The sequence below is a fragment of the Paramisgurnus dabryanus genome, chromosome 3, assembly GCF_030506205.2.
Source record: "Paramisgurnus dabryanus chromosome 3, PD_genome_1.1, whole genome shotgun sequence".
NCBI classification, from domain to species: Eukaryota; Metazoa; Chordata; class Actinopteri; order Cypriniformes; family Cobitidae; genus Paramisgurnus; species Paramisgurnus dabryanus.
The window spans coordinates 3,828,037-3,845,205 of record NC_133339.1 but is presented as its reverse complement, the minus strand read 5'-3'; the positions used below and the strand labels follow the sequence as shown (position 1 = coordinate 3,845,205).

Sequence of the window (17,169 nt, the reverse complement as noted above, 5' to 3'; positions counted from 1 at the left end):
TGCTACTTTAGCCACGCCCCCTCATCAGCTGACGGAGCGCGTGACACACACTGCTCTAGCACTTCCTACCGAGGCGCGCGGACCGAATAAAAGTATGTGAATTAACGGTAAGTGTGAATTAACGGTAAGTGTGTATGAAACAACAACCGATGATCTGATGATCCGATATCTGATGAATGTGTGTGTGTGAAATGGACGTCTTTAATCTGTTAGTCAGGTTATTTCTCTTTGTTGTGTTTGGTTGGTTGTTTATACGCGTCTGCTGCATCATTTTAACAGTGTCATCAAAATCGCCGCTTCTGTTTTTATAATAATGTTTCATTATGGATTAAATAATGAGTAAACAATATGGTGCAACTGTTAAGGCAATTAACCTTAAGTAGAGAAAATTTTTCAATAGGAAATATTATTTGACAGGTCAAAGTTAAATCTGTATCATAAAAAGTTTATGTGTTTGTGGGTTCAAAGTGCCAATCACAGTTAGTTGTGTTTTATTAAATATGTACAGCACATTTCAAATAGTTTCAAAGCAGCTTTGCACAAAATAGTGCCTAGTATGTTATTTACCTATTGAAGTATAGGGAAAGCCATATATAATGGTTTTGGATAAAGTATAGGGTACATAATGCATGTGCCTATTACTGCTGTAAGTTATTTTTATTATTATATTATTTTACCTATTTCACATCCATATGGGTTTTGTGGGTTCAGGTTGTCCAATAAATTAAACTAATTGAACAAAGAATAATTTATGTGAAACACTGAAAGACCAGAGTTCTGATTTCTCCACATAGGGTGTGTTTAAGCCTAGGGGTGGGATTTCGGGAGACATGCCATCCAACAATAGTGTGTCTGATGCCCCAATCACACAGTTTGTGAACTGCAGGATCCTAAAAGACCACAGGCTGCAAAGGTAACATCACTTATCTCTTATGAAACATAAAACAAATGAGCGTTTTCCCAGAGTATGTAGAGCATTAAAAAGCCTTTCAAAACCAGAATATAAATAAGGTTTATTCAGGGCCATTTTTAGGCGGTTACCTAGGGCACCACCCGCTGCGGGGGGTGCCAATGAGCGCATATGCATTTTAGCAGGGCACCCCACCGCCTCAATCTTAGCTAGTACATCTATCCCAGTTAAAGAGGGGTTCAGGCTAAAATTCAGAGCCCTCCCCTCGGACACCACGCCAAATATGCTGTATTATAGTACCCTATTGATTACATGTTAATGCAAACTCTTGAACTACCTGTAATGTTTGTACAACAGCTCATTTTCTTCATGCACTTTTAGGGAAGACCTGTGGGTTCGGGAGGGCAAGATTTTGAACCCCGAGAAGCTTTTCTTTGATGAAGAGGGTTTTGCAGATTACAGAGTTGACTGTGGGAATAAAATCATTGCACCGGGGTTCATAGATGTTCAGTTAAATGGTAAGCTATACGCATACACTTCACATATATAAAAAACTAGACGAATTCTTTGTATTTGGACTGAAATAATCTATGATTGCTTTGCATGACTGTATTAATAGGTGGGTATGGCGTTGACTTCTCCCAAGCCAGTAGTGACATCAAAGGGGGCGTGGCTTTGGTGGCCAAAAAGATTCTAGAACATGGTGTCACCTCGTTCCTTCCCACCCTCGTCACCTCTCCACCAATCATATACCACAAGGTACCGTCCATGTACCAATAAAGTACATTTCTTTGTGGTATTTAAACATAACATATTAGCTTCTCAATGATGAGATGGTTGGTGGACTGCACTAGTGATGTCAATGGGCAGCTTTTCCTCTACAGGTCATCCCAGAGATCAAAGTTCAGGATGGAGGACCTGAAGGGGCAGGGGTATTAGGTAATGCATATTTACTTATTTTACTGCAAACTGTAATGTGTCATGCAAAAATCTAACCATATGTTCAAGATTTATGTAATGTGTGTGATGGGTACAAGTTTGGTTTTCATACCTATCCCAAATTCTCCTATTCTTGATGATCTTCTCATTTGTGTCAGGTCTTCACCTGGAGGGTCCGTTTATCAGCGAAGAGAAGAGAGGCGCCCACCCTCCTCAGTTCCTTCGCACTTTTAAAGCTGGAGGCGTGGCTGACCTCATAGAGACGTATGGGCGGCTGGAGAATGTTGCTATGGTAACGCTTGCTCCAGAATTGGCCAATAGTGAAGCAGCAATCCATGAACTGGCAGGAAGGGGCATAGCCGTGTCATTAGGTGCGTAAGGTTTTCTTAAGAGTGATAGTTTACTGATAAATAAAAAAAATGCATGTGATGTTTTTCTGTACAGGTCACTCGATGGCTGATCTCTCTCAGGCTGAGGAGGCTGTGCAGAACGGAGCCTCATTCATAACACATTTATTTAACGCCATGTTGCCTGTTAGTATCACGTACACACAAGATTTTTTATCTATATTAGAAAAGACCTCTTGTAGACACAAGTAGTAATATTTACTAAACCTTCTCCTTACAAAAAACTTGTTTTGCTGTTACAGTTTCATCACAGAGACCCGGGCATTGTGGGATTGCTTACGAGTGACCGCATACCACCTGGCCGGATAGTTTACTATGGTATGATCGCAGATGGGATACACACAAACCCTGCTGCCCTACGCATTGCCCACAGAGCTCATCCTGCAGGTATTCACAAACAAAACTTAAAATTGTAACATAAATGCAATGTCATTAAATAATATATACGTATGTGTTGAAGGGTTGGTGCTGGTCACAGATGCCGTGACAGCGATGGGTCTTCCACCCGGTCGACACACACTCGGCCAACAGCAGATAGACATCCAGGGCCTTCATGCATACGTGGCAGGTCTGTTAAAATGACATGCTATTCGATCTGCTCTTGCACGACACAATCTTATGGGATGTACTTTGGTACATGGATGGTTTTACATTTCAGGCACCACCACATTGAGTGGCAGCATTGCGACGATGGACATGTGTGTTAGACACTTCAGAGAGGCATCAGGTTAGTGTGTCAGTGGTCTTAAACTCATGATGTTGGGTTTATGATGTTTAACTTATGTATGTGTGTGTATAGGTTGTACTGTAGAAGCCGCATTAGAAGCTGCATCTCTGCATCCCGCTCAGCTGCTTGGAATCACTGACAGGAAGGGAACGCTGGATTACGGCACAGATGCAGGTACTGTATGAACACACTGACTGGCTAGGATAACGGTCTCATTATTGTGAAGAGAAAGCTGACGATGTAATTTTCAGATTATTTCTAAAGTGTCTATATTCTGTGTTGTTTTATAGATTTTGTACTGCTTGATGACATGCTGACAGTCAGGGAAACCTACATAGCTGGACAGCAGGTCTGGAGGAAGTGACATCACCTTTTGCCATTCATACGTCACTAAGTTACAGATTGAGTCCTGCATAAATACAAACACTTTTTATTATAATGTAGCTGGTAAAAAAAGAGCCATACTAACATCACACAAACAAGGGTGTGTGTCACTGCAAAGCTCAAATCGAATCACAATGGTCCAGTTATTTCAATAATTAAATATAATGATAATATAACAATAATGTTTTTCATTTTTAGTACAATAAAATGATTATTTAATACCAAATTGTTGTTTTTTGAGGTCTTTGAAAGAAGATTTGCATTGCATTGCAGCTATATATATATATATAACTAAATATACAAATATGATTTCCTGATGTTTGGTTCAGTTGTACAAGGATAACCAAACTCCAACGTAATAAATACACAAAGTTAATGTTTAAAACACATTTATTTTAAAAATGTATTATAAAATCATTTCATATTCTCAATAAAACCTTTTCTAAAAGTTAATGAACTGATGGACGTGATGCTTTAAAAACATTGCGTTGGCCCATTTGAGAAAAAAATTCTGTTTGGTCCTTTAAGTAAAAACTGACGGTGTGCGCAGTCACAGCACACTTCAACCCAGAAAAGTTGAAATGAAGACGCTGGTGTCCAGGTTTAGTGTTGCATGCCACCAGCGATCTGGAAAATACAGCACCTATACAGACACAGAGTTCATTTCATTTAGTTCTTAAAAGGATTAATGTCATGAAAACGTGCAGGTCATACTTCAATCACAAAAGCAGGAGATACAAATAAAGCATTTCATTTGCATAAAAAAAACACCTCTTTTTAGTTTTTTTTGTAGACCTATTTTGTGCGATTGACCTAGATATGTTCAAACCACCTAAGTAAACACAGGGTTTAATAAAATCACCTCTCCGGGTCGTATGGTGCACTCCATCGGTCTCTGATGGAGCTCCAGGTTTGGGTACGTGAGAGAGACCCAGGACAGTGATGTGTGGTTGGGGTGGAACTCGGGTGCCTGCTCAGGTGGGTACAGGAACCAACGCTGAAACACATGCATAGGGTTCCCACACCTTGGTTAATTTCAAATACCCTTAAATTTAAGGACTTAATATGGGGGGCAGAAGACATAAGCATTCAAAACTAACATTTTAGCATGCACAATAAAAACATCTAGAATTTTTATGACATCATCCTACATTACACGGGAATAATATGGATTTTTCCCCCAGAAAACTTCTTGCACAAAATAGATTCAAGCACTTTCAATGACCTGTATCTATGTGTGTAACTTTCCAGGGCCTTGTATTTTTTACCCAAATTCATTAAATTTCATGGAAACCCTGCATACATCACAAATAAAAGGACTGATGGACAATATTTTTTTGTTAAAACCCTGAACATTAACAATGCAAATTTATAAGCAAATTTATAAGGATTTGGTAAATCTTTCTTCAAAGAATGGGAACGGTGAACTCAACGCACTTTCCTGCCATATATAACTTCAGAGTAACCGGGACCATGCCAGTGAAATGGGACGCCTGTACCTGGTCCTGCAAGTGCAGAAATGTGGTGTTTGCATTAATCTAATAAATATCCAATTAGACAATTATTGGCAAGCATGTGTGTTTGTGTATGTGCACATACCAGCAATCCCAAAACTGTATGCAGGGCTCATGTAAGGAAGGCCGTAAGGTGGGGCTTTATATTCTTCAAACAGTGAATGCCACTCTGTGAAGTTATTGTCCCCAAAGAAGTACAGCGTGTCTGTCATAAATACATTAAGAAGAAACAATCAGTGAAATCAAAGATGGGGGGGTTCAGAAATGAGTCGAGTTGGTGTTTATGTGTGTGGAGATAATCTGACCACTGCCAAGGGCATCTTCAGACTGAGGGGTTAACAGAAACCGCACAAATTCTTCAAATCGCACATCCACTGTTCAGAGAGGACATAACAACAGCATTACTGAACCTTGCAGATCATTTGGATTGCCATATACTTAAAAATACTTGGGTGATTCTCACGAAACCATTGAAACACCACGGCACTAATGATTTTAGCTATAAAATGTGTAATATAGTAATATTAAAAAGCATCAGAATTAACACAATACTGTGTTCTACCTTGCACAATGTGTGATTTCAACATAAGAATGTATAATTTGTCAATTTTATCTCATTTTCTGCTGAAATTCTCATTACCGCAATGTGTCCGGCTGTGTTTGAACATGCGTTATGTTGTAATTTAATCAAATTAACACAAAAATATTTAGAAAAAAAATAAATGGATGTTTTGCTAGACTACTTTAGATGACAGAAAAAATATTTACTGAATATTCATGTATAATAATAATGAAGAAAAATTATGAAAATGATGTGTCCATGCCTGATGTTCTCATCCTCCGCAACACTTTTTGAGAACAGTTTAAGCACACATACAGAATTTTAATAAAGTTTGATTTTGAGTGACCAAGCACATAGACCAGTTACTTCAAGATGGCTACCAGGTAAGATCATTTTTTTACAGTTAATTTGAAATATTGTCTTGTCAGAATGCTTACACGACATTTTGATTATCATTACCGCAACAGCTGCTTATTTAATGTTAATTTAATTAATAGAAGCATAATACTTTGATTTTAAATGCATGCGAAGAATCTCCAAATGATGTTCTTTCTTGTTTGTCATGTCATTTTGAAAATGTGTCAGTGTTGATGTTTTCTGACTGTTGCGGTAATGAGATTTTTTAGGACTAATTTTTTAAATTATGTTACAAAAAGTGTTAAATGATAAGTAAAAGTGTTTAAATTAATGTTCCCATTTACTCCAGACTTTGTTTTTCAATGTCTGGTGGGAAAAAAAGTAAATTTAAGCAATTTTTACATTTTCATGCTTGACATTTTTAAAACCGAGTTTTCGTGAGAATCACCCACTTGGGAATAAATGTTGTCTAGCCTAATTAAGACATTATACACTTAAAGGTGGGGTGCATGATTTTTGAAAAACACTTTGGAAAAGGGAGTCGGGCCGAGTATCAAAACACACTTGTAGCCAATCAGCAATAAGGGGCGTGTCTACTAACCGACATTGTTGCCTGGGTTGTGTATGTGTGTGGCGGGTCTATCAAAAGAACGTCCAGATTCTATTGGGGTAGGGACGTGTTAGTTTAGGTGATTTTAAATGTCAACATTGGCTTTCAGAAATGATGCACCCCGCCTTTAACATTTTTGAAAGGGGGGTTACCTTTTTGGTACGAGTGTGTATTGGCCGTGCTGAGACGGACTGTTTTTTCTCCGTACTCTCTCAACAGATGGGATTTAGAACAAAGTAATCGGAAATTCTGAAACAACCAATCACATGATAGATATTATGATATATTTATCATATATGAATCATAATGAACACACCAGATTTCTGCAAATGTACACATATTTTACAAAAGTATAACCACAATTCTTACGCTGTTATCTGTTAGTCCTCTAAGTATAACTGGTTTTGTGTAGGCATACCTGTCAAACAAACAACACCCTTAAATTTACTTAAGTTATCAAATACATTATTTAAAGGGATAGTTCACCCAAAAATAATAAATGACAAAATCATTTACTCACCTTATTGTTAATCTAAACCTTCTTTATTCTGTTAAACACAAAAGCAGATATTTTGATAAATAAGGGGTAAGCACACAATTGACAGCACCCATTGACTTCCGTAGTATTTGTATGTCCTACTATGGGTACCGCCAACTTTGTGGCTTCCATCATTTACCAAAATATATTCTTTGGTGTTCAACAGAATAAGACAACTCATAATCTGATAACTACATCTGTTAGGATAACGGTGTGAAATTACATTAATAAATTCACTAAAATCTCTGACAAGCCCTTTAAGTAAATAAAACCCTTAGCTGTAATTTTAAGGATAATTTGTTCTCATTATAAAAACAATACACGTTTATTGCAATCATACGGTGGCAGGGAACCAGGAAAGATGAACATATGAAATTAGTTCTGAGATATGGTTAAGCATCTGATGTCACGTGGATTGATATTTTGGTCCAATGATGTCATCATGTGATAATGTAACACACACTCTTTACGGTGACTGAAGTGTCCAAATACTTTTGGGGTCCCTGCTGCATGTCTAGTTCTGGTAGCAATCGCATTGACTATTGGGTTATTGTATAAACTCTAAATGTGTGTGTATTATATGATCTTACTCGTTAATAAACTCAGTGTAAGTTATGGAGTTCACATCTCTGATCTCAATGTTGCATTCGCCTTCATCCTCCATATTAAAATCCATTCCCCTGGGGAAGAAAACATATGGTTTAGATAAGGTTACTGTGTTATATTGACACTCGATGTTCCAGAAAAAACGAGAACAGAATCTCTCACCATCCACCATCATTAACACTTGGAGCATATGTGCTCTCAAATGAAGACTGTGGCTGAACTAACAGCAGCAGTGACAAAACCAAAACACACTGAGCCATTCTGAATTAATCTTCTTTTAAAATAATCACAACAACCGCATGACAGCACCTGTGTACAGTACACCATCACCTCGCTTTTAGAAATCCCATCGTCTTCACTTCCGGGTTTGAGTACGTGAGAGACCAATCAGCGCAGGACACACCAGGATTTGGGCGGAGTCTGAGCGTTCAACTTTTTTACTTTTGTAATGTTTAAAAATAATAAATATTTAATAAAACATATAAACATTATATAAAATGCAACATGAGTATATATATACAAAATATTATAAAATAGCAATTATAAAATAATGGGGTGTAAAAAATTAATTAAATAAAAATAAACTAAAATAGATGATACAGAAGTTAATTTTATTTTATTTTTATTTTATTTTTTTAAGTTCATTATAGTTACATGTTAAAACATGTTTTCAAATTATTGTATACTTCTTGGCATAACATGAACGACAGATACGTTGTTTTAACATTGTTTAACATCTAGGTTGTTGTCGTGTATTGTACATAACAAAGTTAGAAATAATATTAAAACGTTTTAAAAAAAATAAAGCTTCAAATAAATTTCAGTCAAGAAATTAAAAGAGGGCAGGAACTAATGTGGTCGGTGTGAGATCAAGCACGGACAGTAAATACGGGCGCACGCACCGGTCTTTTCTGTGCATCAGTAAATATGAAGGGAACATGAGGTGTCCTCTAAGATCAATCTGCTATTATGGATTTATAAGTGAACAATCTAAAAGCCAGATTTTACATAGTGCACACCAAAGTGCACTTTTAAAGGTCTGTTTATGTTTACACGTTTGTATTTTTAATGTCCTCCGTACGTTTACAGTTAATGACAATGTGTGCAGACTTTTCTAAAGATAAGTCCCTTTCTAAAAATTTTTTTTGACAACATGCAATCGGAACTGAGTTAGCTGTCATATTCATGTAAAGCTTGTCTTCTCGGTGCACAGATTTGTGGTTCTGACATCTGCATGTGATCTGATCAAGGATGGTGGGTTATGATCCAAACCTTGCGACTTTCACCCCAGAGGAAGCGGCACTGGCGGGGTCAGCTGCGGGCATGGTCACCCGCGCCCTCATCAGCCCTCTGGATGTCGTTAAAATCAGATTTCAGGTGGGTGATCTTACTTTCACCCTGTTGAAAATGATAATAGAAACCATACAAAAACTCTAATGAGTTTAATGGTTGTGATGGGAATTGTATTGGTTTTAAGGGAAACTATAATGGGGTATGTGGGTCTCTCCTAGTGAGGTGGTGGGTTCGTTGGTGGGATGTTATCTGACAGATAGGAACCAGTTAAACACAATTAAATCCTATTTGGAGAAGTCCAAAAATATTCTATCAGTTAATGATCTAATGGTTTTGGTAAACAGCTAGTATTTATAATGGAAACAATTAGATTGAGTCAACAGAGCCAACTTTCTCAATTTTATTTTGTTTTTGAGTCAAAGAGCTTAAGTATGTAAATGTTTGTGTGTCATTTTGTATAAAATACTGGTCTCAAAGTGTTTTTAGGCTTTAGGCTTGATTCAACAACTAGTTATATAAGCGCCACCATAACTAAAGAATGACTCACTTTTCCTGTGGAAATTTAGAGTCAGACCACTCCCAAATCCACTGAGCATGCCCAGTTAAAAAAGCCAAATTGTCTGTTTTACGCTGGTCATACATGCAAGAATTTGTGGTCAGCTGTTTTTGTTTTGCTATAGCAACTCACAGCCTGTGTCGTTTTCTCAAGTTGGCATTGTAGTGTGCTTTTAGATTTCAGGGTTATTCAAATCTTATTCAAAAGTCATGGTTTTACTCTAACATTACAGTCAGGCTTGTATTGATCCCACAGTTGCAGATCGAGCAGGTGTCCCCTCGCAATCCTCAGGGGAAGTACTGGGGTATATGGCAGGCAACACGCTGTATTTTCAGGGAAGAGGGACTTCCTGCTTTTTGGAAAGGTCACATTCCTGCCCAGCTGTTGTCTGTGTGCTTCGGGGCAGTTCAGGTACTTGGAAGCTAATAATAAATGTGTCTATTAAAAAGTCAACAGGACATTCAACAGAATACTCTTAAAGTTGTTATTTGTGTGTTTGGCACTAGTTTGCGAGTTTCGAGGCCCTGACAGAGCAGGTCCATAAGAGGACGCCCTATAACAGCCAGACGGCAGGAGTTCATTTCATCTGTGGCGGTCTGGCTGCGTGTTCTGCCACCATGGCCTGCCAGCCACTTGACACCCTTCGCACACGCTTCGCCGCACAGGGCGAACCGAAGGTCAGGGGCCGTATGATGTTGTGCATTACAAAACACCTTTTGTGCATATCAGAATGCATGGAAAACAGACTAAATCATATAAATATAAATAATGCGATAAAAAATTATAATAAAAAATTATTAAAATGTAATAATTTTAAGTCATGGTATGTAAGTTTTTTTTTTGTGTTAAGATATCCAAAAACCACAAGCAGAAATGTTAAATGCATAAATGATAACTAATTGCAATTACACCAATACTAGTTACTACAGTAAATACAATTTAGTGCATCTTGCATTTCACTTTCACTTTTTTTTGCAGATTTATCGTAACCTCAGACATGCAGTGGTCACAATGTACCGCACAGAGGGTCCACTTACTTTCTACAGGGGTCTTACACCCACTTTAGTGGCAGTCTTTCCATATGCAGGCATGCAGTTTTTCTTTTATAACATCTTAAAGAAGCTACTAAAACCCCAGGACACTAAATCTAAAGGTGAGAGTAAAGCTTTCGTTTATGCAAAAGGTGTTAAAAACGTCCGTCTTAATTTCTGTGCTGATATTAACGTTGCCGTCTGCTATTTTAAGGAAGTTTACAGAGTCTCATCAGTGGTAGTTTTGCCGGAGTTATCAGTAAAACTATCACGTATCCGTTCGACCTGTTTAAAAAGAGACTTCAGGTGGCCGGATTTGAAGAGGCCAGGATGCAGTTTGGACAGGTAACATTTTAACTAATTAAACAGTCATTTGATCAACATGTCAGCTATATTGCTTACAAGTAGTTCACATATGATTTATAATTTATTTATTACATAGTTTTTGATTTTTTGTGAAGGTGCGGGCATACCGTGGATTTGTAGACTGCGTGGTGACTATAGCCAGAGAGGAGGGACCACGGGGTTTCTTTAAGGGTCTCTCACCCAGTTTGCTAAAGGCCGCTATGTCCACAGGCTTCACTTTTTTCTGGTATGAGTTCTTCATCAATGCCATTATCAGCCTGAAGGGGAGCCAGTGAGCCACCAGAGGAGAATTTGAAAGTCAGATGTCTGGCACTGTATACAGTATGTTAGGATGAGTTATTTATACAAAGTGTTAGAAGTGAAGCGGGACCAGGGCTCCTTTCAGAATGACACATGCTTTTGAGATTATTACCTCTGACTTGCTCAAAAGATGCCTCAAATTAAACTGTTCCCTGTTTACATTAACAGTGAGCTATACCTCTGGAGTCTTTAAAATCTTTGTTACACATCTTCAGAGTTTTAATGTTGTTTTGTAATTTTGCCTTATGTGTAAGGGTGTATTTTATTGCTTTTATATGTAAACACTGGATGACAGAATGTTATTATTTTGTTTTACTGTTTTGTATTTTTTTAACCTTTAAACCATGGGTCTTCAACAGGGGGTCAGAGGACCATTGGGGGTCTGTGGTGGTATTAGCGGGGGTCCTTGAAAACAAAAATAGTTTTTGGAGAAAAAAAAATTAGGCATCAGACAAAAATGCATTAATAGGCTAATAATAAATACTTAAAATGGAGATAATATCATTCCCACAATAAAATATATTAAATTAAATTAAAATGTTATGTAGGATGCCAAGAAAATATTATAATTTAATATCTTTAAAACATTTATAATATAATCATAACAAAGAATGTGTTATAAATAAATAATAATAAATACACTCTTCATTTGATACATGTATTGGGGGTCCCTGCTCCTCCTCTCTATCCTTTAAGGGGTCCCGAAAGGTTGAGACCCCTGCTTTAAACCATAGATTCAGTCGATTGTGGTTTTAACATTTTTAAATTTGTTCTGGTTTTATGTAAAAGAATGGAAAGTTATATTTTTAAGTTTGAACATCTATGTTACTTCTTATTGTGACCATACTTATGCTGCGCTTTATTTATTTTCTCTCTGACTATAAAAACAAGCTTATCTAAGGTTCAGTGGATGTATTTTTTTACCATGTACCCTCATGTTTAAATGTATCGTACATTTAATAATTTTAGGGGGGGATCTGTGTGACATAAAAGACAATAAGCAGCTATTTTTCTAATAAAATATTTTATTGTGACATTTGTTGTGCTTTTCCTCAATGCTTTTGATTAGAGACACATTTTACTGCTGAATGATGTTTGATAAATATATGATTTCAAATAATACATATAATATAATCTTAATTTAATTATACAAAAGATTATACATTATAATAGCTAGTAATTGTTAATGTAGATAAAAATAGTGTAATAAAACAAAACTGAGTTGTAAAAAATATGATGTTTTAAGAGCGACCAGAGGTTTAAAGTAATGAAGTATTAAGTACACTGTAAAAAAACAACTAGATTCTACAAGAAAATGCTGTTTTTCAACAAAAGGGTAAAATATTGTAGAAATGTACATCCTTGCATCCTAAACTGAAATGGTTCAAAGCAACTGGTTTCCAAAAATCAAATGAGTTAGGTTCCCGGGTATTAATACGGTAACATATTATTAAATATAGGGAAGCTGTTAATTAACGGTAGTAGAACTGTAAATTAACAATAAATTGCATAGTTTACCATTATGTTACAGCACATTTTTTACAGTGTATATTTTTAAGTATCTGTGTTTTTCTTATATATTATATAAATCAACTTTTTATATTCCATAATAGCCTGTTGTACTTGTCTTGTACTATCACTACATTTCATAAATACAAGCTGTTTTTTACCTCTAAAGTCACCATGAAAATAAATTTGTTTTGTAATATTGTGGTTTTTTTTTTACAAATGACTTATCTGTGAGCTTCACTCTTTTTGAAAAAATCCTGTGCCCTCATAATCTTTAATCAAAAACTCAAATGTCCTCCCCTCCTCAAAACAATCTCCCCCTTACATCCGGTCATATGCATGGCAGGTGGGCGGGGTGCGGGAGAACCTAACTTTAAACGGTCCAATCAGATCTCGATGGACAAATTCAAATCCAGCCGTACCTTCATTTCAGAAGACGGTTTCACTCAAATATATGTCACCAAGCGGAAAATTAGGCAATCGATACTTCTGTTTCATGGCGATTTTAATAAACTTAAACATTAATAAACATTAAAAATCTAGTACTTTCTTACATGTACTCAAGTTAAACTTTTAAGTATTTTTTTCTTGAGTTAATGTTATTTAATACAAAATGTAGTAAAGTTAAGAAAAAACAGTTTGATAAAGTACAGATATTGGAAAAAGTTATGTATAATAAAGTAAAACAATTTTACGTATAGTGTGCTCAAATAAAAGTATATAATCTATTATATATGCAAATTAAATAAGCAGTTTAAAAATTGAAGTCAACACCCTAAACATAACTAAGAAAACAGAAAATAGTTTTACAAACTTTAAATTACAACTTCTTTTCCTTTCAGCACTAAAGCAAACCTTTATTGCACAAATAGAGTCAAGTTTGTGCCAACTTCATAACAGAAAACTGTTTGTATTATTGTATTATTGAGTGATATAAACCAATACTATGTACCGTAATGGTGCCAATATGCCATATAAAGAGTTAATCATTAACCCATAAAGCATATCTTTCTATGAATAAATATTAACACAATGGGGTGGTTTTTCAGACAGGGATTAGACTAGTCCTAAAATACTGAAACTGAAAACAACTTGTACTGACAAAGTGCCCTTTGTTTTGCCTCAAAATGCACACAAGTAATGTTTTTAGTAAGGCATGATTGTTAAAACTAGATTTATTTCCTAATTAAATTAAGACCTAGTCCTGGGAAACCACCCCTATAAGTTTAATCAAATTGAATTTGAAAACTTATTTCAACTTTCTTGACTAGTGAGGAGTTGCTATAAATTATTATTATTATTATTAAATTATTATAAAGTTGAAATAATTTAAGTCAATTCAACTTAATTTTTTATCATTTATAGCGACGCCTCACTAGGGAATAAAGTTTAAATGATTTATATAATTTGAAGTTGATTAAACTGTATATCTTGTTATTCATGCTCCTGACGGGTAAAAAATACAAGTTTAACAGAGTAAGCCGTGTCTGCGATGTACACCAAAAAGTTAAGTAAAGTCATAAAGGTCACCACGACAAGGTCATCCCACACGCAGTGGTTACAATTTTCAGGCCGTGGGTTTCCCTTAAATGCATACAGCGGCCAGATCACAATAGCAGTAGTGTACATAACAGCAGCCAGCGCGTTACAGACGGTGACCAGCACGTCAAAAAAATGAGGAAATACAAGCAACAGCCTGGCGATGGTCAGGAGGATGATGAGCAATGAGAAAACAAAGCAGAGCGAATAGGCGGCCACGCACCACTGCAGACCAGGAAACTTCTTGTACTCCGCCGGGTCCAGAGAGGTGAATATGATGCAGGCAATGAAGGTTTCAATAATCTTAAGGAGACCAGGAACAGTGCTGAGAAAACCACTAATCTCACCGGGTCTTTTGTGGACCAACCATACTTCAACCGCATAGAGCCCAAAACACAACCAGGAGACGGTTGATGCCCCGATCTGTCTGGAGCAAGAAGGGCAGGTGAAGAACGTCGGGTAGATGATCGAAGTTGTGGCCATCATGAGTGCCGCCAACATGGCGAAGGCCGTGGTGAAGTCCTCCCACGAGATGGGCACCTTGGTGTGCAGGTTGGTGAACTCCAAAATGAGGATGAGGAGCGTCATGAAGCAACAGAAGCACCAGCAGAACATGCACCAGGACCAGTGGGACAGACTCGAGTTCCCGACACCTACGGATGCCACCAATGAAAAGCAGGTGCATGTCAGGACAAACGCTGATATCCGCACAATGTCAACTGGCAAAATGAGGGTTCTGAAATCCACGTGCACCATTGTAAGCACTGATAAAGTTTACTTGAATTTTTTTTTCAGATTTCTGTAGCGCTTTTTACTTCCTCAAACAGCGTGGATTTCTTTTCAGGGTCATCCATGTTGACAAACCCACACGTTGGGTTAAGTTGTTGTCCTCATGTCTTCCTTTTGTTTGTGCAGTGATGAGCAATTTCTTGGAGTGCCGGTGGCCAAAAAGAGTTCCTACTCCTTGTGTCTTTGTTTCTTGTAATATGGCAATAGTTTTTTTATCATATGGAATAGAAACCATCAATTGAGCCGTTCTGAGCTTATCAGTTTTACAACCCTGCCCAGAGTTTCTATTGGGTATCGTTGTGCGTGTGTCTTATGAGCCGATGCCAAACCTTTAACTCTGGCCTACTTATGCCTGTTTTTAATCTATATTTATACAAGGTGCAGTCCCACCCAGGTTCAAAAGTAACCCTTGCGTATAGGGCTTGCCACAAAAAGTGTCCCAGATTTAGTTGCTATCACTTTCTGTTTATTGTAATATTTGATATATTTCACTTATCACATTGAATATTTTATCTCTACGCTCTTAAAGGGACAGTTCACCCAAAAATGCAAAGCCTGTTATAATTTACTCATTCTTACGTTGTTCTAAACCTGAGTTTATAAAAAGATATTTTGATAAATGATGGTAATCACACAGTTGACGGTACACGAATACTATGAAGTCAATGGGTGACATCATTTATCAAAATATTCTCTAATCTAAATGGCAAATGGGTAGCACTGTTGCCCCACAGCGCGAAGCTCCCATAGCCATAGATGCTGGAATGGCATAAAGAAAAAAATGAAAGAAAGAATAAAAGAATGAAAGAAAGAAAGATTGAAAAAAGGAAAGAAAGAAAGAAGGCAGAAACAAAGAAGAAAAGAATGAAAGGAACTATATTCTGTGAGAGTTAATTTAAGAATGAAAGAAAGAAGAATTTAAGAAGGAAAAATAAAAAGAATGAAGAAAGAACGAAAAAAGAAAGAAGCTATATAAATTCTGTGAGAGTTAATTTAAGAAGGAAAGAAAGAAAGAAGCGAAAAAAAGAAAAAATTAAAGAAAGAAAGAAAGAAGAAAAGACAATAAAGAATGAAATAAAGAAAGAATGAAGGAAAGAAAGAAGATGAAAAGAAAGAAAGGAGCTATATAAACTTGTCATGACAACTTGACATTACCAAGACAACATAACTAACCACTTTTTACCATTGATACAAATGGAATTTGTCAATTAAATGTCATTTAGTGTTAATATTCTGTCATATAGTTTTATAACAGTGTCGTGAATATTTTTCTTGACCTCAACTACAGTAGAACAAATATAATTTGTCATTAAAATGTCATTAAGCGTTAATACTCTGTCAAATAGTTTTATAACAGCGTCATGAAGATTTTTCTTGACCTCAACTACAGTAGAACAAATATAATTTGTCATTAAAATGTCATTAAGTGTTAATAATATGTCAAATAGTTTTATAACAGCGTCATGAATATTTTTCTTGACCTCAACTACAGTGGTACAAATATAATTTGTCATTAAAATGTCATTAAGCGTTAATACTCTGTCAAATAGTTTTATAACAGCATCATGAATATTTTTCTTGACCTCAACTACAGTGGTACAAATATAATTTGTCATTAAAATGTCATTAAGCGTTAATACTCTGTCAAATAGTTTTATAACAGCATCATGAATATTTTTCTTGACCTCAACTACAGTACTACAAATATAATTTGTCATTAAAATGTCATTAAGTGTTAATACTCTGTCAAATAGTTTTATAACAGCATCATGAATATTTTTCTTGACCTCAACTACAGTGGTACAAATATAATTTGTCATTAAAATGTCATTAAGCGTTAATACTCTGTCAAATAGTTTTATAATAGCGTCATGAATATTTTTCTTGACCTCAACTACAGGGGTACAAATTTAATTTGTTGTTAAAATGTCATTAAGTGTTAATATTCTGTCATATAGTTTTATAACAGCGTCATGAATATTTTTCTTGACCTCAACTACAGTGGCACAAATATAATTTGTCATTAAAATGTCATTAAGTGTTAATAATATGTCAAATAGTTTTATAACAGCGTCATGAATATTTTTCTTGACCTCAACTACAGTGGTACAAATATAATTTGTCATTAAAATGTCATTAAGCGTTAATACTCTGTCAAATAGTTTTATAACAGCATCATGAATATTTTTCTTGACCTCAACTACAGTGGTACAAATATAATTTGTCATTAAA

At 36.0% G+C, this 17,169-nt stretch overlaps 4 protein-coding genes across 5 annotated transcripts; 2 read left to right on the top strand and 2 right to left on the bottom strand.

The window, feature by feature from the left end:
* The first annotated feature begins 17 nt into the window (after positions 1 to 17).
* On the top strand, positions 18 to 3,593 carry amdhd2 (amidohydrolase domain containing 2). Its single transcript, XM_065253028.2, has 12 exons — positions 18 to 107; positions 795 to 913; positions 1,292 to 1,428; positions 1,530 to 1,669; positions 1,795 to 1,849; positions 2,008 to 2,220; positions 2,294 to 2,382; positions 2,499 to 2,643; positions 2,717 to 2,824; positions 2,915 to 2,983; positions 3,056 to 3,157; positions 3,274 to 3,593. The coding sequence occupies exons 2-12, from the start codon at positions 831 to 833 to the stop codon at positions 3,345 to 3,347; spliced, it is 1,215 nt and encodes a 404-aa protein (XP_065109100.1). The 5' UTR covers positions 18 to 107; positions 795 to 830; the 3' UTR covers positions 3,348 to 3,593.
* Positions 3,594 to 3,739: 146 nt separating this feature from the next.
* On the bottom strand, positions 3,740 to 7,920 carry jmjd8 (jumonji domain containing 8). Its single transcript, XM_065278017.2, has 9 exons — positions 7,717 to 7,920; positions 7,539 to 7,628; positions 6,780 to 6,828; positions 6,563 to 6,659; positions 5,187 to 5,255; positions 4,967 to 5,086; positions 4,805 to 4,872; positions 4,230 to 4,364; positions 3,740 to 4,010 (listed from the first exon to the last, which is right to left on the bottom strand). The coding sequence occupies exons 1-9, from the start codon at positions 7,812 to 7,814 to the stop codon at positions 3,930 to 3,932; spliced, it is 807 nt and encodes a 268-aa protein (XP_065134089.1). The 5' UTR covers positions 7,815 to 7,920; the 3' UTR covers positions 3,740 to 3,929.
* Positions 7,921 to 8,454: 534 nt separating this feature from the next.
* slc25a19 (solute carrier family 25 member 19) lies at positions 8,455 to 12,748 on the top strand. 2 transcript variants are annotated; one of them, XM_065253027.2, is made up of 7 exons: positions 8,455 to 8,591; positions 8,805 to 8,931; positions 9,659 to 9,814; positions 9,910 to 10,080; positions 10,382 to 10,556; positions 10,649 to 10,779; positions 10,896 to 12,748. In XM_065253027.2, exons 2-7 carry the CDS (start codon positions 8,806 to 8,808, stop codon positions 11,073 to 11,075), a joined length of 939 nt encoding a protein of 312 aa, XP_065109099.1. In that variant the 5' UTR covers positions 8,455 to 8,591; position 8,805; the 3' UTR covers positions 11,076 to 12,748. The 2 variants fall into 2 exon arrangements, with proteins under 2 accessions (XP_065109099.1, XP_065109098.1); XM_065253026.2 differs by having other exon boundaries at positions 8,768 to 8,931; positions 10,896 to 12,747.
* A 508-nt stretch (positions 12,749 to 13,256) lies between these two features.
* Positions 13,257 to 15,023, bottom strand: LOC135733821 (myeloid-associated differentiation marker). Its single transcript, XM_065252606.2, has one exon. The coding sequence runs from the start codon at positions 14,902 to 14,904 to the stop codon at positions 14,044 to 14,046; it is 861 nt and encodes a 286-aa protein (XP_065108678.1). The 5' UTR covers positions 14,905 to 15,023; the 3' UTR covers positions 13,257 to 14,043.
* Between the last annotated feature and the right edge of the window lie 2,146 nt (positions 15,024 to 17,169).

Excerpts from the sequence above, each read along its gene's own strand:
- jmjd8 (XM_065278017.2), bottom strand. The coding sequence starts at position 7,814 with ATGGCTCAGTGTGTTTTGGTTTTGTCACTGCTGCTGTTAGTTCAGCCA. Across the intron at positions 6,660-6,779 it reads GAGGACTAACAGATAACAGC|AATTTCCGATTACTTTGTTC; the intron begins GTAAGAATTGTG and ends TGGTTGTTTCAG. Across the intron at positions 4,365-4,804 it reads AAGTTATATATGGCAGGAAA|CGTTGGTTCCTGTACCCACC; the intron begins GTGCGTTGAGTT and ends CATGTGTTTCAG.
- slc25a19 (XM_065253027.2), top strand. The coding sequence starts at position 8,806 with ATGGTGGGTTATGATCCAAACCTTGCGACTTTCACCCCAGAGGAAGCG. Across the intron at positions 10,081-10,381 it reads CCGCACAGGGCGAACCGAAG|ATTTATCGTAACCTCAGACA; the intron begins GTCAGGGGCCGT and ends TTTTTTTTGCAG. Across the intron at positions 10,780-10,895 it reads CCAGGATGCAGTTTGGACAG|GTGCGGGCATACCGTGGATT; the intron begins GTAACATTTTAA and ends TTTTTTGTGAAG.
- LOC135733821 (XM_065252606.2), bottom strand. The coding sequence starts at position 14,904 with ATGGTGCACGTGGATTTCAGAACCCTCATTTTGCCAGTTGACATTGTG.
- amdhd2 (XM_065253028.2), top strand. The coding sequence starts at position 831 with ATGCCATCCAACAATAGTGTGTCTGATGCCCCAATCACACAGTTTGTG. Across the intron at positions 2,221-2,293 it reads GGGCATAGCCGTGTCATTAG|GTCACTCGATGGCTGATCTC; the intron begins GTGCGTAAGGTT and ends TTTTCTGTACAG. Across the intron at positions 2,383-2,498 it reads TATTTAACGCCATGTTGCCT|TTTCATCACAGAGACCCGGG; the intron begins GTTAGTATCACG and ends TTGCTGTTACAG.